General features: G+C 47.5%; 1 protein-coding gene across 2 annotated transcripts in view; it reads left to right on the forward strand.

The window, feature by feature from the left end:
* Positions 1–564: 564 nt before the first annotated feature.
* Positions 565–23,596, forward strand: part of TBRG4 (transforming growth factor beta regulator 4) — a 32,160-nt gene continuing 9,128 nt past the window's right edge. For both annotated transcript variants that reach the window (XM_063122139.1, XM_063122148.1), the window contains exons 1-7: positions 565–656; positions 4,454–4,951; positions 7,672–7,995; positions 9,662–9,833; positions 14,076–14,233; positions 17,782–17,892; positions 19,188–19,332. In XM_063122139.1, the coding sequence (XP_062978209.1) occupies positions 4,535–4,951; positions 7,672–7,995; positions 9,662–9,833; positions 14,076–14,233; positions 17,782–17,892; positions 19,188–19,332 (1,327 nt within the window). In that variant the 5' untranslated portion in view covers positions 565–656; positions 4,454–4,534. The remainder of the gene's footprint in view (positions 657–4,453; positions 4,952–7,671; positions 7,996–9,661; positions 9,834–14,075; positions 14,234–17,781; positions 17,893–19,187; positions 19,333–23,596) is intronic.

The raw sequence follows: 23,596 nt of genomic DNA on the forward strand, positions 1-23,596 counted from the left end.
GAGAAGAGAAGATTGAGGGGAGACATGAGAGCACTCTTCAAATACTTAAAAGGTTGTCACACAGAGGAAGGCCAGGATCTCTTCTCCATCCTCCCAGAGTGCAGGACCCGGAATAATGGGCTCAAGTTAAAGGAAGCCAGATTCCAGCTGGACATCAGGAAAAACTTCCTGACTGTTAGAGCAGTATGACAATGGAATAAGTTACCTAGGGAGGTTGTGGGCTCTCCCACACTAGAGTCATTCAAGAGGCAGCTGGACATCCATCTGTCAGGGATGCTTTAGGGTGGATTCCTGCCTTGAGCAGGGGGTTGGACTCAATGGCCTTGTGGGCCCCTTCCAACTCTGCTTTTCTATAATTCTATGATTCTATTTCTGTGATTCTATACACCAGAGAAGGGGAGATTTTTAGTTTGAACCCGGAAACTGGCACTGCGTACCGGTCTACTATCAAAGTCTATGGCGATGCTGGGGGCGTGGCGTGGCGTGGGGTGGGGGGAGAGAGCGAGAGAGAGAGAGAGAGAGGCCGCGCGACGGAAGTGACGCAATTAGCCCGCGCGACGCCGACGCCTCCTCACCCGGGTTCTTGATGTACCAGTGCACGCGCGGGCGCCGGTTTGAGGTCAGACCTGGAGGCCGAGGCCCGGCGGTTCTTCCAGGTGGGTGAGAGGCCGGGTTGGAAGCGGTGGCGTCGCTCCGGCTGGGGGAGGCTGAGGAAGAAGTGGAGGGACGACTTCGAGGGGGTTGGACTCGATGGCCTTGTAGGCCCCTTCCAACTCTGCTATTCCATGGTTCTCTGAGGGAGCTGCTGGGGGGCCTGTTTTCACCTGCCCCCCCCCCCCCGATGACGCAGCCGCCCAGCAATTGAGGGTCGCGTCGCATTAGGAACGGGGCTGGATCCAAGCTTGCTCTCATTCAGCCTTCTCCAGCCTGGTGCCCTGCAGACGAGTTGGGACTACAATTCCCATAACCCCGCAGCCAGCTGTGCTGCTCTAATTTAAGCCCCATTCATTTCAATGGGCTTACTCTTAAATAGGACTGACAGTGGACTCAACCCAGGGATCACGTGAAGGTGAATATGAGCCAACAGTGCGATATGGCTGCAAGAAAGGCCAATGCTATTTTGGCCTGCATTAATAGAAGTATAGCTTCCAAATCACGTGAGGTCCTGGTTCCTCTCTATTCGGCCCTGGTTAGGCCTCCTCTAGAGTATTGCGTCTGGTTCTGGGCTCCCCAGTTCAAGAAGGATGCAGACAAGCTGGAGCGTGTTCAGAGGAGGGCAACCAGGATGATCAGGGGTCTGGAAACAAAGCCCTATGAAGAGAGACTGAAAGAACTGGGCAGGTTTAGCCTGGAGAAGAGAAGATGGAGGGGAGACATGATAGCACTCTTCAAATACTTAAAAAGTTGTCACACAGAGGAGGGCCAGGATCTCTTCTTGATCCTCCCAGAGTGCAGGACACGGAATAACGGGCTGAAGTTAAAGGAAGCCAGATTCTAGCTGGACATCAGGAAAAACTTCCTGACTGTTAGAGCAGTAGGACAATGGAATTCATGACCTAGGGAGGTGGTGGGCTCTCCCACACTAGAGGCCTTCAAGAGGCAGCTGGAGAGCCGTCTCTCAGGGATGCTTTAGGATGGATTCCTGCATTGAGCAGGGGGTTGGACTCAATGGCCTTAGAGGTCCCTTCCAACTCTACTATTCTGTGAGTTTATGATTCTGTGATGATAAGGAGTCTGAAAACAAAGCCCTATGAGGAGAGACTAAAAGAACTGGGCATGTTTAGCCTGGAGAAGAGAAAGCTGAGGTGAGACATGATAGCACTCTTCAAATACTTGAAAGGCTGTCACACAGAGGAGGGCCAGGATCTCTTCTTGATCCTCCCAGAGCCTGGAATAACGGGCTCAAGTTAAAGGCAGCCTGTATTGTGTCTATCTGTACAGTCCATTCCTGCCAGAATTTTACATGGGCTATTGTTTCTTGGAACTGATGACATTTCCTACATAATTCTGTTGTTACACTGTTATCATGTATGATGTATTTTTGGTAGTTCTTAGTTGCTATAACCTGTTCCTGTATAGCTATTAGGAATCCTTCTGTTTCAGGAAATAGCTCACCCTTCCTGAGCCATTCGTACGATTGTTCTTTGTTTATTCGTGGGTTCTGTGTTATGTTGTAGTGCGTCCCATGGAGTGCCTTTTGTGCCTGTTTTTCTTTTGTCTCTGTGAGTGTGAATAGTAGTGTTTGGTCTTCATTTTGTAGTCCTAAGTTGAGTGGGGTGTAATTTTTATCTGCTTTTACTGTGGCTTTTTGCATGGGGGTGTTTTTAGTGTGGAAGAATTCTCTGAGCGCTTTTATGTGTTTAGCCTGAGTTGTGTCAACGTCCAGTAGGGTTCTGCCTCCTTCTTTCTCGCTGATTGTTATTCTTTCCGTGCATGAATTGGGATGGAGCATGCGGTGTTGGTGTTGTCATTATATTTTGCATCCCACCTTTTCCCCAATACTGGAACTCAAGGCCGCTTTACACAATTAAAACATACACGGTTAAAACATATGAATAGAAATATGCAAAAGTTAAAAATATAATTGTCGATGCAGTATATCTTGTAGGTGCAGCATTTAAAGAGGTCACCTGCCCCAGGTATTCAAAGTTTTTGTGAACGGAGATGCTGTTGCTTCTTTGCTTGGAGAGCACGTTTAATTCCTTTGCAACTGTTTCCTGGGTGTCTAAAATATACCTCCTTATTTAAAACTATGGTTTCATAACTTTAAAAAAAAAGTATCATTAAAACCATGGCCGTATTCTCCACACAAAAAACATTATTTTTTTTTATTATTATTATTTATTTAAGGATTTTTATGCCGCCATTCAGCCAAAAAAGGCTCTCACGGCGGCTTACAAAAGTATTCCTTGACAGTCCCTGCCCACAGGCTTACAATCTAAAAGACATGACACAAAAGGAAAGGGGATTGGGAGGGAGGAGGAGGAGGGGGGAAAGGAAAGCAAATTCAGGCACTACAATCTTAGTTGGAAAGTTCAGCAGTTACAGTTGACAGCAGGAGGGAGGGGGCTCTCAGCTGGAGCTGGACCCAGGCACGGTGGAGAGGTGCCTGGCTGCTGCTTCCTCCCTCACTGGTGGCCTCTGCAGAGACAGTTGGTAGCAGGAGGGAGGGGGCTCTCAGCTGGAGTTGGACCCAGGCACGGTGGAGAGGTGCCTGGCTGCTGCTTCCTCCCTCACTGGTGGCCTCTGCAGTGACAGTTGGTAGCAGGAGGGAGGGGGCTCTCAGCTGGAGCTGGACCCAGGCACGGTGGAGAGGTGCCTAGCTGCTGCTTCCTCCCTCACTGGTGGCCTCTGCAGTGTGATTTATGATTTAGCACAACACTGGCTGCAATTGTTTTATAAGACACCTTAACTATTCTCCCTCTACATCTTTCATCTTTTATTTTCCTTTAAAATAAGCACATTCCTTTAACTCTTCCAATTAGGATTTGCCGTGTGGGATGTTTGGTGTTTTTGCATATCTTCTTTACATTTCTGCCCAGTATCTCAATATTGCTATAAGCATGTGATTCCCAGAATTACTCCAGAACTGACCTTATTAGTGTTATGTAGAGCTGTATTTTTACTTCCTAAGGGTGCAATCCTAGGCACGTTTAGACAGAAAAAAGTCCTACATCTCCCAGCATGTGACAACCAGCTATGTCTAAACAAGTTACAGGAAGCCAGATTCCAGCTGGACACCAGGAAAAACTTCCTGGCTGTTAGAACAGTACGACAATGGAACCCATGACCTAGGGAGGTGGTGGGCTCTCCCACACTGGAGGCCTTCAAGAGGCAGCTGGAGAGCCGTCTCTCAGGGATGCTTTAAGGTGGATCCCTGCATTGAGCAGAGGGTTGGACTCAATGGCCTTAGAGGCCCCTTCCAACTCTACTATTCTGTGAGTTTATGATTCTGTGATGATAAGGAGTCTGAAAACAAAGCCCTATGAGGAGAGACTGAAAGAACTGGGCATGTTTAGCCTGGAGAAGAGAAAGCTGAGGGGAGACATGAGAGCACTCTTCAAATACTTAAAAGGCTGTCACACAGAGGAGGGCCAGGATCTCTTCTTGATCCTCCCAGAGTGCAGGACGTGGAATAACAGGCTCAAGTTAAAGGAAGCCAGGTTCCAGCTGGACATCAGGAAAAACTTCCTAACTGTTAGAGTAGTACAACAATGGAACCGATTGCCTAGGGAGGTGGTGGGCTCTCCCACACTAGAGGCCTTCAAGAGGCAGCTGGACAACCATCTGTCAGGGATGCTTTAGGGTGGATTCCTGCATTGAGAAGTGGTTGAACTGGATGGCCTTAGAGGCCCCTTCCAACTCTGCTATGATTCTGTGCCCAGGATTGCACCCTAAGGGCTTGAAATCACCCTCTTAATAAGCCATGTCTGTTTCCCCGCCTCTTATGCAGATCCTTGGACATGAGTTGACGCCAGTGTAAGTGCTGCCTGCCCTTCTCCATCCTCCTCGCTCCCACAGATCTAGCTGTAAAATGGCCGCCAAGCTGGTGCTTCGCTGGTATCGGCTCTATAGGGTCTCGTCTCCTTTGTGCGTCCAAGCGACGGTGGCATCCCCAGGAGGAAAGATGCTCAACACCAGGGTGCCATCCCTGGCTCCTTTGGCCTCACTGACCACTTGCAGGCTTTTGAGGCAGGCAGATAAACTCTCCGTCAAGGAGCAGGCGCAATGGACGCCCCCGGATCGCAGCGAGGTGGATGATCTCATTAACACATGCTCCACCCCAGAGGATCTCTTGCATTTAGCAGAGGTGTACCCTCTGAACGGAAACCAGGCTGCCCTTATCGTCGTCCGGCTCTCTCGTATGGCGGTGGTGGAGAAAAAGCTGGATCCCGGCGGCGTCTTGGAGGATAAACGCTTCCAGCACCTGCTTCATAGCATACACAAGCAGGTAAGCTCCAAGTGGCTGCTGCTTCTTGTTCGGAAAGCATCTCACTATTGCCCCGCTCGTGCTCTTCGCTCCTCTGATGCCATGCTTCTCGCCTGCCCCAGGGTCTCTCCTTCCCTTGCTCGGCTTCGTCCATTTTCTTCCGCTGCCTCTTACGCCTGGAACGCTCTTCCAGAACATTTGAGAACTACAAGTTCAATCGCAGCTTTTAAAGCTCAGCTAAAAACTTTTCTTTTTCCTAAAGCTTTTAAAACTTGATTTTGATCTGACTTTTACACTGTTAGTTTTACTCTCCCCTGTGCCTGTTTGGTGCCTTCTCTTCCCCTTCCTATTGTTTTATTATGATTTTATTAGAATGTAAGCCTATGCGGCAGGGTTTTGCTATTTTATTGTTTTACTCTGTACAGCACCATGTACATTGAAGGTGCTATATAAATAAATAAATAATAATAATAATAATAACAAAGGGACTTCTTTCCCAGAGATGCCCCAGGAAGCGAATGTCTTTGCACCAGGAGAGCGTGGGCATTGGAAGCATGTTGGACAAGGACAACCAATGATCATAGAGATCAGAAGGCCTGGGAATTGATATTAGTAGAAAATATTTAAATCTTAAAGCAAATACATACATTTAAAATTTAAACAGAATAGTCCACGTACATCAAACTTCAAACAAAAATCCCCAAACGCATTTCAAGCATACAGGTCTTCATCCGTGGGAAAAGGATACGTGGATTTATCTTGCATATTTTGCATATACTATTTGAGACATGACTTATGCAACTAGATATTACTTGGGAGCCAAGCTCTTGAAGACAGGAGGGAATATCTAGTCCCCCGTCTTCCTTGTTACAAGTTTGAAGATTTACAAGAGCCAACTTTGGGTCCGATAGAAACTCCCTATATCTGGGGCATAAAAAGTTGTTTTTAATATTTGTATAATTTTTTTTTAAAAAAAAACCCATATCCTTTTTCCACTGATGAAGACCTGTATGGTTGAAACGTGTTTGGGGATTTTTGTTTGAAGTTTTATGTGTGTGGACTATTCTGTTTAAATTCTAAATGTACGTATTTGCTTTAAGATTAAAATATTTTCTACTAATATGATTTTATGGTAATAAGTATAGTTATACAGTACCTAAATTTGATATATTGTTTGTATCAGTTTTCTTAAACTTACTTTGTTTTCAGGTTTGGTTTTGGTTTGAGATAGCAGTTTTTCACATTTCTGTTGGCCTGGGAAATGAAATGGAACAAAAATGTGGACAGGGCACGGAAAACATTGGAATACTCTTTTCTTACTGCTTTTTCAGGTTTCCCCCTGTTCTGTTTTCAAGCTTTCACATCTTTAGGTGGGGAACATTTTTTTTTCTGCCAGGGGCTGCATTCCCTTGGGGGTAAATCTGACAGGACAGAGTTCCAAGTCCATTTCTTAGTAAATACCCTTTATTATACGAATCAGTCAGATCAATAGCATTCAGGTTACAGATTTCCTCAGCCTCCAGCAGCCTATTGCTAAGATCCCTAGTGGGCTTTGCACTATACTATGTAGACTACAAAGATCCCTTTGATGATGCACTATTGCTGTGAAAGTTGTAAAAGCCCAAAATGGAGTCGCTTTTCTTGTCCCGCCTTCAGGGAGGGTCTTCCCCTAAGGACCTCTTTTGATGGGACACCCTTGTAGAACGCCTTACTTCCTGAAGTTGCTCCTCCCTCTTGATCTTGTACGACAATGGAACCAGTTACCTAGGGAGGTGGTGGGCTCTCCCACACTAGAGGCCTTCAAGAGGCAGCTGGACGACCACCTGTCAGGGATGCTTTAGGGTGGATTCCTGCATTGAGCAGGGGGTTGGAATTCAACGGCCTTGTAGGCCCCTTCCAACTCTGCTATCCTATGATCCTATGACATCCATCACTCCCCATAAGAACTTGTTTTCCCACAGATGGAGAAGTTTCTGTTTAGCTTTGAACCCACTGATTCATTGGCATCTGGGTAGATTCATCTCTTCCCCTGTCTCCTGAAACCTTTGTCGCTTCCTCACCACTTTGCCCTCTTCCTCACTGGACCCTGAGTCAATTCCTTCGCTCTCTTGAGATGCTTCTGCAGCGGTGCAGGGCCCAATCCGTGCAGAAGAAGCACCCTTTTTTCTGTGTGTCTTTTTCTTTCTTCTGCTGCCTCTTCCTCCGTACCCAGTGGGGTCCTGGGAGAAGAGACAGTTACTCTTTCCAGACATCTGAACGGTTCGTTTGCAGAAGGCTTTCGAAATGAGGCTGAAGGCTATAGGTTGCCCACCCCTGGCTTAAGCTCTGGGAGGTCCAGGTTCAAAGCCTCGCTCAGCCAAGGAGCTCATTGGGTGGTCTTGGGCCTGGTGGCACACTCTTTCAGGTTAATCTACCTCACAGGGTATTTGTGAGGACAAAATGGGGCAGGGGGACAGTGCTTTGAGCCCCTCGCAGGAAAGGCAGGTTGTAAACATGACAAATGCGCAAATGCAAGCTCTGGTGGACTCTTGGTAGAGCAACGCTCAGAGGTGAAAGGGTTCTTCCTTTTCTGGATTTGATTTCTTGAATCAGATTTCCAGCTTGCCTTCTTGCAGAGGCTGTTATGGAAGGTTAAAAAGTTAAAAACATGTCATAAACCTCAAACGTGAAGTCCCCTGAAATGTATCTGCCTCGAGGGGCCTGTGTCCCATCATTCCTCCCTTTTCCTGTGTTCCGTCCAGGTTACTCAGGTCTGGAACACGTCCTTGGTGAACCTCCTGAAGAGCCTCTACTCACTGGGGCTGGAACGGGGCAGGCGAGAACTGCTTTCGGTGGAGCAGGAGGTGCGCTGGCGGATGAGGCGCCTGGCCTTCAAGCACCTGGCCTCCATGGCCAAGCACGTGGCCACCTACACCCCGTGGGGAGAGCCGAGCGAGCTGCTCAGCGACCTGGTGAAGCACCTGGAGCTGCGCTGGACGGAGATCGAGGACCCCGTGACGGTGGTGGCGCTGATGACCAAAGTGGGAGCCCTCTCGCCAGCGCTGATGGAGCACCTGGAGGATAAGGTAGGAGCAGGGACAGTCCGACCCGGGAGAGTCCGATCCAGGCTGACGTAAGGATCCACTTCTTGTGTTACCTCCGGTATTGGAGGTGGCGAGCCTGTAGGCACATGGGTGGGAGGGTGCTGTTGCACCGTGTCCTGCTTGTGGGTTGCTGGTTGACAGCTGCCTGGCCACTGGGTGAACAGAGTGATGGACTAGATCAGCGGTTCTCAACCTGTGGGTCGCGACCCCTTTGGGGGTCGAACGACCCTTTCACAGGGGTCGCCTAAGACCATCGGAAAACACATATTTCAATTTGTAATAATAAAAATACATCCTGCATATCAGATATTTACATTACGATTCATAACAGTAGCAAAATTACAGTTATGAAGTAGCAACGGAAATAATTTTATGGTTGGGGGTCACCACAACATGAGGAACTGTATTAAAGGGTCGTGGCATTAGGAAGGTTGAGAACCACTGGACTAGATGGACCCTGGGTCTGATCCAGCATGGGTCTTCCTATGAGGAGAGACTGAAAGAACTGGACAGGTTTAGCCTGGAGAAAAGAAGACTGAGGGGAGACATGATAGCACTCTTCAAAGACTTGAAAGGTTGTCACACAGAGGAGGGCCAGGATCTCTTCTCAATCCTCCCAGAGTGCAGGGCACGGAATAACGGGCTCAAGTTAAAGGAAGGCAGGACATCAGGAAAAACTTCCTGATAGTTAGAGCAGTACGACAACGGAACCAGTTGCCTGTATTGGGATATGTTGGTTTTATATTTACAACCTTATTTAGTTATTGCCAGACTGGGCTTCTGGCAAATAACCATATAGCAGAGTTTTTGCAACGGTTTCCAGCAAAGTCAGCACAGACACAGATTAAGACTGAGACTTTCAGTAGGTTTAAACAAACCTTTACTGGCATAAAAAATATAATTTAGTTATGGCAATCACAAATACAAATACTTACATACGGTCAGTCAATACAGCTCTGATACATAGATGGAGTGATCTCTGATAGAGTGATCATTACTGATATCTGATCCCTGATAGAGTGATCATTACTGATAGATCACTACTGATACATGTACATGGGAATACATTTCTTTTTATAGGCTAACTGTACAGTGATGCAACTGCTTGCAATCCCTTAATTGAAACAATCAAGTTACCAATTATTCAATCATGACATCAATGTCCAGGTGCAACGTTGACCTTTAAGTTTTCTGCTGAGTCTTCTGATTCCTCCAGCTCCTCAGCAATTAGTAAATCCATGGAAACATAACCAGGATCCATTCCAGGATCCAACAGCCTGGTGAGGTTGTGGGCTCCCCCACACTAGAGGCCTTCAAGAGGCAGCTGGACAACCATCTGCCAGGGATGCTTTAGGGTGGATTCCTGCACTGAGCAGGGGGTTGGACTCGATGGCCTTATAGGCCCCTTCCAACTCTACTATTCTATGATTCTATGCACAGGATTGCACCCTAAGTTAATGAATAATGTCAATATAGCCAGGAGAAATGGGCATGGGAGGAAATAAAAGGGTTTATTACCTTGACATCTTAAGCCTAGCAATGCAAGACACATCTGACTCTCTATTGGGGTGAAATGTGCTGGTGCTCTATTCTCGCCCCACCCCCACCCCCTGGTTTTGAACCTGTTCTTCAATGTGTTTGCCAACAGGCCCTGGAGTTGGCCGAGAAGTTCAGCATCGAGGACATGCGTAAAGTCGCCATGGCCTTAGCATTTCAGAACCGCCGTTCCATCCCTCTGCTCCGGGCCATCTCGTACCACTTTGTCCAGAAGCACTTTGCAGTTAACCGCAGCATCCTGTTGGACCTGGCTTTTGCCTTTGGTGAGTCTTTAGACCTATGCTGTGTTGTCTCCCCTTTGTCGCAAACGTGGGCCCTTGCGGTCAAAGGTGTAAAGGAAGAGACCACAGCTCTCTAGCCGGTTCTCTACTGGATTCAGCACGGATCCCCAGGCACAGACACTCACAAGCTCACAACGTGAGGTTTAAGACCTTTTATTCAGGCTAAGGGTGGGGACACATGGGATAGACTAAGTAAAATCTTAATAAAAAGCATGCATAAAATAAGAACCCAGTACAGGCAATAATAAAACTACACTCTAATAACTCTTACGTCACCCCGCGCTCTGCTTCCAGCCGACAACCACCCTGTTGCTCTCACAGGGGGCTTTCTTATACTTTTCATTCCCCCCTCCCTCCTGCCTTGTTCTGGCAGAGTCTTCACACCTTCGGCCGGGATGCTTAATCACTCAAGGCCAGTTGACAGATATGGCCGGTCTGGCTCCGGGCTCTTCTCCCCCCCGACAGATGGCTGTCTCCCCTTTTGGCGTCCTTATCTTCCTATGAAACCATAAAACGAAATTAAAACAACCTTGTTCCCAGATTCCAGTTCACCCGTGCCTTTCCCTTACAAAGGGGAGGTGGTCTATTTTGTCGCATTCCGGCTCTCGCTCTCTCGCCACCTTTTTCTTTAGTGCCAAAGGTAGGGTCCCAGGACACAGAGGTGGCGTAGTGAGAGCTAGTGTGGTGTAGGGGATAGAGTGTTGGACTTGGGAGATCTGGGTTCTAGTCCCCACCGGGACATGGAACCCCACTGGGGGACTTTGGGCCAGTCACTGACTCTCAGCCCAACCTACCTCACAAGGTTGTTGTTGTGAGGATAAGAAGAAGAGGCGGAAGAGGATTATGTTAGCCACCTGGGATTCCTTGCAATTCCTTGCAAGAGGAAAACAGTTGGGCGTATAATATCCAGAAAGTGCAAAGGTCTTTTTTTTTTTTTTATAAATTTTTTTATTTTCTACAATACTAAACATACACATTACATCACATAAAAAAACACACACAACATACTACATAATTCAGTTGAATACAATATCTTATCTTAATAACATAATCAATACACCTACAGTGCACCCCCCACCACGGGATCTCATTCCTGATTCCAGAATCTCATACTTTCTTCTGCTGGTGGATTCCCACTCCCTTTAGAAAATACAAATATTAGGAACTGTTTCCAAATTCCTTCAAAATCATTTGATTTAGCTATACCTCTTCTCCATTTAATATTACTTGTTAATTTATCATTAATAGCTATATCCCATACTTCTTTATACCATTCTTCAATAGAATATTCCCCTTGTATCTTCCAGTTCCTAGCTATAATTAATCTTGCTGCAGTCAACAAATTCGTTATCAGTTCCTTAATTTCCTTTTTACATTTAAAATCTTCTTCAAATAGCGACAGCAATGCAACTTTTGGTGTTCTTTCTATCTTCATTTCAACAATTTCTTCAATTTCCAAAAACACCATCTTCCACAATTTCTGAACATAGTTACATTCCCACCACATATGCAAATACGTTCCTTTAACCCCACAACCTCTCCAACAATTTTCTGTTTGCTGAAGTGCAAAGGTCTTTGACATGTTGATTCCTGTAGCTAACACAGAGCTAGAAAAAGTAGAAGGGGCACTCGCTTGTTCTTCTATCCTTGTTTTATTTATTTATTTATTTATTTCTTGCATTTCTATACCGCCCAATAGCCAGAGCTCTCTGAGTGCGGTTCACAAAAATTAAAAACATTCAAAGTCTAAAACAACAGTATAAAACCATACTATAAAATACAATATAAAAGCTCAACCAGATAAAAAACAGCAGCAATGCAAAATTACAAATTTAAAACAGCCAAGTTAAAATGTATTTATAGACTGTTAAAATGCTGGGAGAATAAAAAGGTCTTCACCTGGCGTCTAAGAGCATATAATGTAGGTGCCAAGCGAACCTCCTTAGGGAGCTTATTTTATTGTTAATAAAATTGTTAGTTTTATTGTTAATAAAACTTCACACTTACGAGTTTACAGACACCCCCCACTCCCTTGTAGGTGGCAGTAACGTGCCTGCAAGGTAGATGAATCTGTATCCACTTTTATTGGTTTTCTTGACAGTCTACTGTACTGCTGTGCTACTAACCTTTGTTTACAGTGGTGTCCCTTCAAATGGTAACTCAGGTGCCCGTACGTGCTTTCTTTCCCCTGATGTAGAAGGACTTGCAGCATGTTTGTCTGGGGCGTTCAGAGAACCGTTCAGCTAATACTGATTTATATAGTTGGTGTGAAACTGGTCTAGGAGCCAGAAGTAGGGGCTACTTCCAGCATTACTTTTGACTGACACAAATTTTAAGACCCATGCCTAACCGCCCAGGGAGCTTCGGCTATTGGGTGGTATAAAAATGCAATACATAAATAAATAAAGTGCAATGATCAATAATATTTCTTTCCTGTACAGCACCATGTACATTGATGGTGCTATATATAATAAATAATAATAATGGGGCCCCTGCCGTCTGAGATGGAGGGACAGGATAGGGCTTATAGGAACAGCGATTCAGGGAGGTTTATTTATTTATTTATTTAGAATATTTATATACTGCCCCCCCCCATTGAAAAGAATTCGGAGCGGTGTACAAGATAAAATGAAAATAAAAACAGAGTAAAACAGTTAAAACAAAATTTAAAAGAAACGAAAACAGAGATCCAAGGCTGCATATTAAGGAAAGGCTTCTTGGAATAAAGATGTTTTCAGGAGGCGCTGAAAGGAGTACAAGGTTGGCGCCTGTGTGACCTCCAGAGGCAGGGAATTCCACAGGAGGGGCGTCACCACGCTGAAGGCTCTTCCCCTGGTGGATTCCAATCGGAGGATGGATCTGTGTGGAACCACCAGGATCAGGCCCTCGGATGACCTCAGTGACGGGGCAGGTTGGTAAGGGAGAAGGAGCTCTCTCTCTCAGGTATCCTGGTCCCAAGTTGTTTAGGGCTTTGTACACAAGTCCTAGAACCTTCGACCTGGCCCGGTAGCGAATAGGCAGCCAGTGCAGTTCCCTCAGCAGAGGCGTTCCATGCTGGAAAGGGGCAGCTCCAGACAACAGCCGAGCTGCAGCATTCTGCACTAGCTCCAGCTTCCGGAGCAGCTTCAAGGGCAGCCCCACATAGAGCGCGTTGCAGTAATCCAGCCTTGAGGTTACCAATGCCTGTACCACCGTGGCCAAGCGATCCCTGTCCAGGAGAGGCTGTAGTTGGCGAACCAACCGAAGATGGTCAAAGGCACTCCGAGCCATGGCAGTTTAACCAGGTTGCTAGTTAGGCTCTACGGACAAAGAAATGATGATCCAAGAAAGGTTTTGTGGAAGAGGGAAGGCTTGAGAGACCAAGGAAGACGTTGCTCACCAGGCATGACAGGGAGGTGATGAGACGGAGCTTTGTCCTTTGCACTATATAGAAATGTAGTAAATAAAGAGAAAAAGGAGATAACTTTTGGAATAGAGGCTCTTAAGTTCTAGGCCAGCCTGGTGCCCTCTAGATGTGCTGGGCAGCCAGTGGCCGTCTTGGCTGGGAATGATGGGAGTTGCAGTCCAACAGACCTGGAGGGCACCAGGTTGGGTTCTAGGTTTTAGCACTTCTAGAGAGCTGGGCAAGATATTGGAGGCTGTAAACCTGTGCTTGCTTATGGGTGGGTAGGTGAGGGCCTACTTCGGCATAAACCTGCCGTAGAGAGGGTGGTTGACCCTAGTGTCGGGGCGGGGGGGATTTTAGCAGAAGCGTTCTGAATTCTGTGTTGATGGGGGAGAAATGGCAGGAAGTGAGGAGAGCAAGAAGGGAGGCTTTTTGGTAGCAAACGGGCCGCGGCCCTTGAAGCGATCTGAACAGGAGGAGGTTGTGGGGATTGTGGGGGTGGAGAGGGGGTGGGGGGGGGGTGGGGAGAGGCAGCAAGGGGCTGACCTGCTTCACAGCACCCGCCCTGAAGACTGCAGGGCTTTGCTCAGCCTTCGCTTTCTTAGTTCTGGAAATGGAGCAGGAGGTCCCAAGTTGCACCTCCAGCCCTGCAGCTCCAAAGAAACGAGGAGGCTCCTGACAGTGCCCAGTGGTGAGATCATTCTCTTGTGAGGACGGAGGGTGCTGCAGCTCAGCGGGAGACAGCATACGACAGATGCCAGCCTCAGGCGGCCTTACTAAGCCCAGCTGGTCCCAGCTTTGAGACGGACGGAGCCGCTGATTTCTTCTCTCCTTTTAAGGGAAGCTGAATTTCCACCAGACTCAGATGTTCCAGAAGATCGCCTCAGACCTCCACCCCCATGTGCCCGAGTTGTCACCGTCCGAGGTGGTGAGCTGCGTCAAGTCCTTCACGTACCTGAAGTGGCTCAACCTGCCCCTCTTCGAGGCCTTTGCACAGGTGAGTGGCAAGGAAACGGGGGAAGAGCTGAGGGGTGGTCTTGGATTATGGCCTGCGAGGTCACCACGCTCCCACCATGCTGGCAAGGGGGATTTGGGGAGAGCCAAAGCGTGCATTTGGCGATTCAGCAGCCTTCTGGATCCAACCCTGTGCCCTGCTTTTGACTCATTGATGCTGGCGTGGGGGAGGGGGGAAGACCTTCTTTCACCTCGTGGGCCAAGTTCAGTTTCGGAGAACTTCCCCAGGGCCACATTCTGAGGGTGGACAGGGCCAAAGGCAAAGGGGGGCAGCAACAATTAAATAAGTAATCGCATTTTGAATATATTTAAAAGCAGGCCTTTTGAACCTTGCTGTGCCTCTCTCCCACACGTTGCCATCTCAGACGGCGCCTTTGGTGACGAGGGGCGTTCAGGGGGGCCATCCCATAATTTCGTTGTTCCTCGTGGAGGCTCACGAAAGCCTGAGCACAGCCCAAGACGCCTTCTTTGAAAAGACGTCGGGCGGCGCGGTTATGGATTATTATAATCCATAATATTTCTTCTTGTTGTTGTTTTCCTGACAGTTCTGCTCTTTCTCGAATGGGCAGAGGTTTTTCTTTCACACTCCCATTCCCTGCTGACTCCGTTTGTCATTGCTGTGTAACTTTTTAGTGTAAAAACTAAATAAATAGCGGGAGGGGCCCCCCCGTGGCTCAGCGGGAGAGCCTTTGCCTTGGGTGCAGAATGGGTTCAGGCCCCCCTCCCCTGCCATCCCCAGGGAGGGGCTGGGAAAAACTCCTGCCTAAAACCCTGGACCGCCTCGGCTGCCAGTCCGTGTCGCCTTTACCGAGCTCAATGGACCGAGGGTCTGGCTCCGTCGAAGACCACTTCCCATCTCCTTGTGCTCATTTATTTATTTATTTATTTATTGCATTTCTATACCGCCCAATAGCCGGAGCTCCCTGGGCGGTTCACAAAAATTAAAAACATTCAAAGTCTATAAAACGAAAAGTATAAAAACATGATATATAATATACAGTCTAAAAGCACAACCAGGATAAAATCAAGCAGAAGTGCAGAAACACAGCTTTAAAATACAAATTTAAAACAGCCAAGTTAAAATTAATTTATAGACTGCTAAAATGCTGAGAGAATATTTATTTATTTATTTATTTATTTATTTATTTATTTATTACATTACACTTATATACCGCTCCCATAGCCAGGGCTCTCTGGGCGGTTTACAGAAATTCTAAAATTGAGATAAAAACAAGTATACAAAATTTAAAACTCTAAAACACAGAACAAACACACATAAAGCATTAAAAACTGTTAAAAAACTAAACATGTGGGTGATTAAGATGTGCTGCCATATGCCTGGGCAAAGAGGAAAGTCTTAACCTGGCACCGGAAAGATAGCGTTGGCACCAGGACAGCCTCGTCAGGGAGAGCGTTCCATAGTCTGGGGGCCACCACTGAAAAGGCCCTGTCCCTCGTTGCCACACTCCGAGCCTCTCTCGGAGTAGGCACCCGGAGGAGGACCTCAGATGTTGAACGTAGTGACCTGGTATATTCACGTCGGGAGACGCATTCCATCAGTATTGTGGCCCCAAGCCGTGTAAGGCTTTATAGGTCAAAACCAGCACCTTGAATTGGGCTCGGAAACATACAATAAAAAGGTCTTCACTTGGTGTCTGAAAGAATATAGTGTAGGTGCCAGGCGAACCTCCTTAGGGAGCTCATTCCACAGCCAGGGTGCCACTGCTCCTGGTAGCCACCTGCCTCACGTCCTCTACAGTTCTGCTCTGTCTGTGTAACAAACCTCTCGGGACCTACATCTGCCTGCATGGACGCCAGTGATGTAAAAGTTCAGATCTCAAAAGTTCTCTCCCTGGCTGGTTGGGAGCAAGGTGATAAAAGTGGGCGTTCAGAAATCACCAGCAGCATCTCCCAACGCAATGCTGCAGCGTTTCATCCCCTTCTCACGCTAGATCTCTCCTGCTCGTGGTTTCAGCTGGCCAGCCAAACTGTAGGCAGCTATAAGAGGAAGTGAGGCAGGTGGCTACCAGGAGGAGGGCCTTCTTTTCTGGCAGGCCTATCCCGTGGGATTTTAGGATGCTTTTAGGATGTCTCTTAACAGTGTATACTATGTTTTTAATCCGTATTTTATGCTTGCTGCTGTTCTCCGCCTCGATCTAATCGGAGAGGCGTGTAAGAAATAAATTATTATTACATCATCATCATTATTATTAGGGTTCAGGGCGGCCAACTCCCTCACCCCTTGATTTATATGTTTTCTTTTCCAACTCACAGCCCCGGAGGTCACTGAGGATGCTCAGGCCTCACTGAGCTACTGGTTGGAGGAAGGCTGCCCCTTTTCATTTTTTAAAAAAATGTTTGTTTATTTATTATTTATTTATTTATTTATTACATTTTTATACTTCCCAATAGCCGAAGCTCTCTGGGCGGTTCACAAAAATTAAAACCAGAATAAAACAACCAACAGTTTAAAAGCACAAATACAAATTACGGTATAAAAAAGCACAACCAGGATAATAAAAACCACGTTGTACTTCTGTTTACCTTGAGGTTCACCCAAGCATGCTGGCACCTCCCTCTTGGTTCTGAGTGGACCTGTTGGGCCCCTAACTGTGCTATTAGAGCAGCCTTCCTCAACGTGGGGCGCTCCAGATGTGTTGGACTACAACTCCCAGAATGCCCCAGCCGCTGGCTGGGGCATTCTGGGAGATGCAGTCCAACACATCTGGAGCGCCCCACGTTGAGGAAGGCTGTATTAGAGGGAAACACTTACCTGGATTTCCTTGTGCAGAAGGCTTTGCGCCATTTGCCCTTCCCATGTCGTCCCTGTGAGGCTGAGGAGTCCATCCTGTGCCTATAATAGGAATGATAATGAAGTGGGAGCACGATGGACCAATCCCTACCGGGGATTTGAGCTTTTGAGCCAAAATCCAGGCCCCTCATCCCTTGGTTCCCCTGGGTCATACTGGGTTTTGGTGCTGAATTCCAGCCTCTGTTCTGGTGCAGCTCTGACCTCAGCGTTCCTCTCTGGCGCTATAAGATGTGAAGGAGTGGAAGTGGGGGGGGGACCCAGAAAATGTGGATGTGGCGTTTGGGAGGAGGACGACAACCAGACAACCTCTGTTTCATTTTTGTGAACCGCCCAGAGAGCTCCGGCTATTGGGCGGTATAGAAATGTAATAAATAAATAAATAAATTTTAATTAGGGATTTTTGGAAAACAGGGGTGAGGGACATTTCCCCCTGCAAACATTTTTGGCTTTTCCCAGCCCCCCCCCCCCCCAAAGCCTTTGAATTTCATACTGTAAGTGCTGGAGCATCCTTTGCAGTTCAAACCATTTATGACTGCCTTTTATGGTTTTAACTGTAGTTATCTTTGTTTTTTTAGCTTGTGTAACTTTCATGCGTCGGTGAAAATGGTCTTCATCTTGTGTTTCATGGGCCTTTTGTTTTGTGAACTGCCTTGAGCAGAAATGTGGTACTGAACGGTTTTAAATAAACTCATCTCCCCCACCCAATCTTGTTTCCTCAGTACACCATTGACAATGGCGACAGATTCACCCCGGTCCATCTTAGCAACTTGATCCTTGCTTTTGCTCGCCTAAACTTCCAGCCCGGCAATGGAGAGGTCTTCTATACCATGGTAATTCTCTCCTGTATTCGTCTTGAGCCACTGTAGAGCTGTGTGTTAATCTGGGCTTGAATTTTCACCCAGTGGGTAAAGCGTGACCAGGGACGTGGACCATAAACCGGTGGTTTGGATCTAACCCTCACACCTGCATAATAGGACTTCCCTGTTCTATCCTAACCCCTGTACTACCCCCCTACCCGAAATCTGCTCTGAAGGGTCCCCCAGCCCTCCAGAGCAATTTGGGGGGACTTGCAGGGGTGGGAGAAGGTGTCACACAAGTCACGTAAATACATCTCACATTAGCCTCTTTTCAAAACAAAACTCATAGAATCATAGAATAGCAGAGTTGGAAGGGGCCTACAAGGCCATCGAGTCCAACCCCCTGACAGATGGGTGTCCAGCTGCCTCTTGAAGGCCTCTAGTGTGGGAGAGCCCACAACCTCCCTAGGTCACTGGTTCCACCGTCGCACTGCTCTAACAGTCAGGAAGTTTTTCCTGATGTCCAGCTGGAATCTGGCTTCCTTTAACTTGAGCCCGTTATTCCGTGTCCTGCACTCTGGGAGGATCAAGAAGAGATCCTGGCCCTCCTCTGTGTGACAACCTTTGAAGTATTTGAAGAGTGCTATCATGTCTCCCCCTCAATCTTCTCTTCTCCAGGCTAAACATGCCCAGTTCTTTCAGTCTCTCTTCATAGGGCTTTGTTTCCAGACCCCTGATCATCCTGGTTGCCCTCCTCTGAACACGCTCCAGCTTGTCTGCTTCCTTCTTGAATTGTGGAGCCCAGAGTAACCACAACATACTATGTATGTTGTGGTTACTCTGCTGCTTGACGGTGTACTTCTCAGACTTTTGTCAGGTACACTGTTTTCTCCCTTCTTTAGTTACCCCAGATGCCTGGACCTCTCCCTGCCTTTGACTTTGTCTCAGCAAAAGTCACATGCAAGCTTGCACAGAACTGGACTTTTCCTTTCCTTCTGGCCTTCCTGGTGTTTGTTGAATTCAGCGATTCCAACACTGGGCGTTAGTGGGTACGGACAGAGGGCGCGTCCATCCCACTGGCAATTAATACTTTTTTACACTCAGGCTGTGAAAAATTCTGCAAATTCAAGAACACAGCGCATGTTTCTTCTTTCTGTGGGACCAGGAGCAGTGCTGGTTTGGGGTCCTTTAAAGAGAAGCGGGCTGCCCCTTGATCCTGAGCGCTGGGTGGAAGGGCACAGTGGCACCTGGACTTCCCTGTGAGTTCTACTGTTTTCCTGTTGGCCGGAGATTTCTCTTCCTAACAGCCGCTACGTCCTTTTCCCCAGATCCACAGGAGGCTGGACGGCCACCTCAGCGACTTGGAGCCTCACCTGCTGGTGGACCTGGTGTGGTCGCTGTGCGCGCTGCAGCAGGTGAAGGCGGCCCACCTGCAAAGAGTCCTGGTGCCAAAGTTTCACGCCGGCTTCTTAGGTATTAGCAGAGGATGTACCTTGGCGGTACGGCATCCAAAGGCCAGGAAAGTGACTTCCTAGCTGTGGGTTTGACTCTGTACCGTGGCCGGTAGTGACCCTTTCAGCCAGGTTTTGAAAGGGTCCTTGGCCAGGACACCTTCTGCGCTCCCCCCTCCTTTAGTGAGCCAGCCCCCACCCCACCACCACCATTATCCCCAGCTGCTCCTTCTCCTCCACCTTTGCCTGAACAGGTTGTGAGAGGCAAGTAAACAAGCAGGTTGCCATGGTAAAGAGGAGGCGCAGGTCCAAGGGGCTCTTGTCAATGGGCCCATGGTGGGGAGAGGGTCCTCGGCAGGTGCCTGACCACGCCCACCTCTGGCGCCCGGCCTGCCTTCTGCCTAAAGGGCCTCTGCTCTTACTCTGTCATCCAGCGGATAACTGGGATTGGGGAATCAGCCACTAGATGGCGCCGCCTCCTCAGGAAAGAGTGTTTCGCTCTATCCAGAAGAGATGCTCCAGAGTTGCCATGAAAGTTGCCCTCGAGGTGTGCTGGACTACAACTCCCAGCATCTCCCGGCCAGCAGGCTGGGAGTTGTAGTCCCATCTGGATGACAGCCGCTTGGGGAAGGCTGCTTTACATGTGGCCCGCTTCCCCCCCCCCGCCCCAGCAAACAGAGCTCTGACTTCTTCATTTTGTATTTATTTATTTATTTATTTATTGCATTTATATTCCACCCCGCAGCCGAAGCTCTCTGGGCAGTTTACAAAGATTAAAAACACCGAGCGTTAAAAACAAGTATGCAACGTTTAAAAAACATAAAAACAGACAATATCCAGTTAAAAAAACCTATTCTTGCTGGTGTCCCTCTTCCCGTATTTTTTTTTATTATTTATTTATTATTGCATTTATATCCCGCCTTTTTCCTGCAAGGAACCCAAAGTGGCGTACACAGTCCTCCTCCTCCTCCTCTCCACTTTATCCTCACAACAACAACCCTGCGAGGTGGGTTGGGCCGAGAGTCTGTGACTGGCCCAAAGTCACCCAGTGAGTTTCCATGGCCGAGTGGGGACTAGAACCCGGATCTCCCGACTCCCAGTCCGACACTCTAGCCACTACACCACACTGCCCTCTGGAAGCGGGTCTGATCAGTGGGGGCAGCTAAGGGATAGACTTGGGGGCCCAGTCGTAGCCCACCCACCCCTCCCCAAACGACCAACTGGAGGGCCCCAGGCGATGGGGGCAGCAGAAGCAAGTTGAATTTTATTCCTGCAGTCATGCTGGTGCTTGCAATTGAAGTGATTTTAAAATGCAAAATCCGCACATGCTCAGAGTATTTCTTTTAAAAAAAAAGAAAAAAGAAAGACCAGGGCTGAACATAGTTTCTCTCTCCCTTGTTTTCCTCTAATGAATTAGAAACGTAGAAGCAATTGTCATGCAAGAAATGGCAGCGGTGGAAAGGCGAGAAGAGAAATGTTAGTTGTGTGCTTCACAGCTGAAGGGAGACACAGGGCTGTCTAAAAGCGGGGTGGGAGGGATAAGGTCCAGGACAAATAAAAGGAAGGACTTCTTCACACAGCACATAGTCTGGATCTTGTTCTCACTCGGAATTGCTCTGTGTTGGACTTTTCTACTGCTCACTTTCCGTTGTCAGATCATCACCTAGTTTCTTTCAATATTACTCATAATCCTCCTCCTTCACGTCCCGCTTCTCGCTCTTGTCGTGAATTGCAATCTATCAATTATGAGGCCTTTTCCCAGTCTCTAGCCTCCTCCCTTCCTTCTGTCTGTTCGGCTGTCTCCTTGGACTCAGCTGTCTCCTTCTTTAATTCCTCCTTATCTTCAACTCTTGATAATCTTGCTCCATCTACAACTCGGATAGTTCGCCCTTCTCAACCCCAACCATGGCTCACCTCTTCCCTCCGCTACCTTCGCTCTTGTTCCCGGGCAGCTGAACGCCTTTGGCGTAAGACCAGGGACCGGGCAGACTTTGTCCATTACAAATTTGTACTCTCCTCTTTCTCTTCTGCCATCTCACTGGCCAAACAGCAGTACTACTCAACGCTGATCCAGTCAAATGCTAGGCATCCTCAGCGGCTCTTTGCGTCCTTCAATTCTCTTCTGAAGCCTAATCCGCCATCTCTCCCCGCCTCTCTGTCTGCTAATAACTTTGCCTCTTTTTTCAATGCTAAAATCCAAACTATCCGCTCTGATCTGGCCAGCTCTGCTCCTCTTCCAGTTCCTGCTCCTCATCTGTCAGCTCCTCCTGCAAATTTCTCTGCGTTTTCTTCGGTCTCTGCGGATGAACTGTCTACAATACTGCGCTCTTCGAAGCCTTCCACTTGTTCTCGTGATCCGATTCCTTCTCGCGTCTTTATTAATCTTATTCCTGCTATCCTCCCTTCCTTGCTACATATTATTAATCTTTCTCTGTCCTCTGGTTCATTTCCTTCTGCTTTTAAACATGCTACAGTCTCTCCCATTCTCAAGAAACCTACTCTTGATAGGCTATCTCTGTCTAACTACCGACCTGTCTCTTTGTTGCCGTTTGTTTCAAAGATCCTGGAGCGTGCGGTCTACTCTCGCTGTCTTGACTTTCTTTCTAGTAACTCTGCTTTGGATCCATTTCAATCTGGATTCCGTCCTCTGCATTCCACCGAAACAGCCCTTACTAAGATCACCAATGATCTCCTTACTGCCAAGTCTAAAGGCCATTATTCCGTTCTTATTCTCCTTGATCTAACTGCAGCCTTTGACACGGTTGATCATGATCTTCTCTTAGATTCCCTTCATGACCTTGGATTTTGTGGCTCTGTCTATAACTGGTTTGCCTCCTATCTAGCGGGTCGCTCTTTCAGCGTGTTGACTAATGGCAGCTCGTCTTCCTCCTTTCCCCTTTCAGTAGGGGTTCCGCAAGGCTCGGTGCTTGGCCCGTTGTTGTTTTCCTTATACATGTTGCCCTTGGGCAAGCTTATTCAATCTCATGGCCTCCAATATCATCTGTACGCCGATGATACACAACTATATCTGTCATCTCCGGAACTTTCTCCTGATGTTCACGATCGTATCTCGGCATGTCTTTCAGATATCTCAGCTTGGCTGCTTAATCGTCGCTTGAAGCTTAACATGGCAAAGACTGAATTGCTTGTTTTTCCTCCTAAACCTTCTCCTCATCTCTCATTCTCTCTTACTGTCAATGATGTTACGCTTACTCCGGTCAAGGAAGCTCGTAGCCTTGGCTTTATCTTCGACTCCTCGCTCTCCTTTATTCCTCATATTGAGGCAGTAGCTAAATCTTGTCGATTTTTCCTGTATAATATTGCCAGGATTCGATCATTTTTGTCTGTCTCTTCTGCCAAGACGCTTGTTCATGCACTGGTTATTTCACGGTTGGACTACTGCAACCTTCTTCTCTCTGGCCTTCCTTCTTCTCACATCAGTCCGTTGGTTTCTGTTCACCACTCTGCCGCAAAGATCATCTTCTTGGCTCGCCGCTCCGACCATGTTACTCCGCTTCTGAAATCTCTTCATTGGCTTCCAATTCACTTCAGAATCCAATATAAACTTCTCCTGTTAACCTTCAAAGCTTTTCACGGTCTAGCTCCTTCCTATCTCTCCTCTCTCATCTCACACTATTGCCCCGCTCGTGCTCTTCGCTCCTCTGATGCCATGTTTCTCGCCTGCCCAAGGGCCTCTACTTCCCTTGCTCGGCTTCGTCCATTTTCGTCTGCTGCCCCTTACGCCTGGAACGCTCTTCCAGAACATTTGAGAACTACAAGTTCAACCACAGCTTTTAAAGCTCAACTAAAAACTTTTCTTTTTCCTAAAGCTTTTAAAACTTGATGTTGTGCAGACTTCTACTGTTACTTTCTACTGTTAGTTTTTCCCTACCCTGTGCCTGCTTACCCTACCCTGTACCTGTTTGCATTCTCTTCCCCTCCTTATTGTTTTACTATGATTTTATTAGATTGTAAGCCTATGCGGCAGGGTCTTGCTATTTACTGTTTTACTCTGTACAGCACCATGTACATTGATGGTGCTATATAAATAAATAATAATAATAATAATAATAATAAATTATGGAACTCGCTACCACAAGATGTAGTGATGGCCACCAATTTGGATGGCTTTAAAAGAGGGTTGGATAAATTCCTGGAGGTGAAGGCTATCAATGGCTACCAGCCCTGATGGTTGTGTGCTGCCTCCAGTATTTGAGGCAGTAAGCCTATGTGTGCACCAGTTACTGGGGAACATAGGTGGGAGGGTGCTGTTGCACCTTGTTGGT

Source organism: Elgaria multicarinata, chromosome 1, assembly GCF_023053635.1.
Source record: "Elgaria multicarinata webbii isolate HBS135686 ecotype San Diego chromosome 1, rElgMul1.1.pri, whole genome shotgun sequence".
NCBI lineage: Eukaryota > Metazoa > Chordata > Lepidosauria > Squamata > Anguidae > Elgaria > Elgaria multicarinata.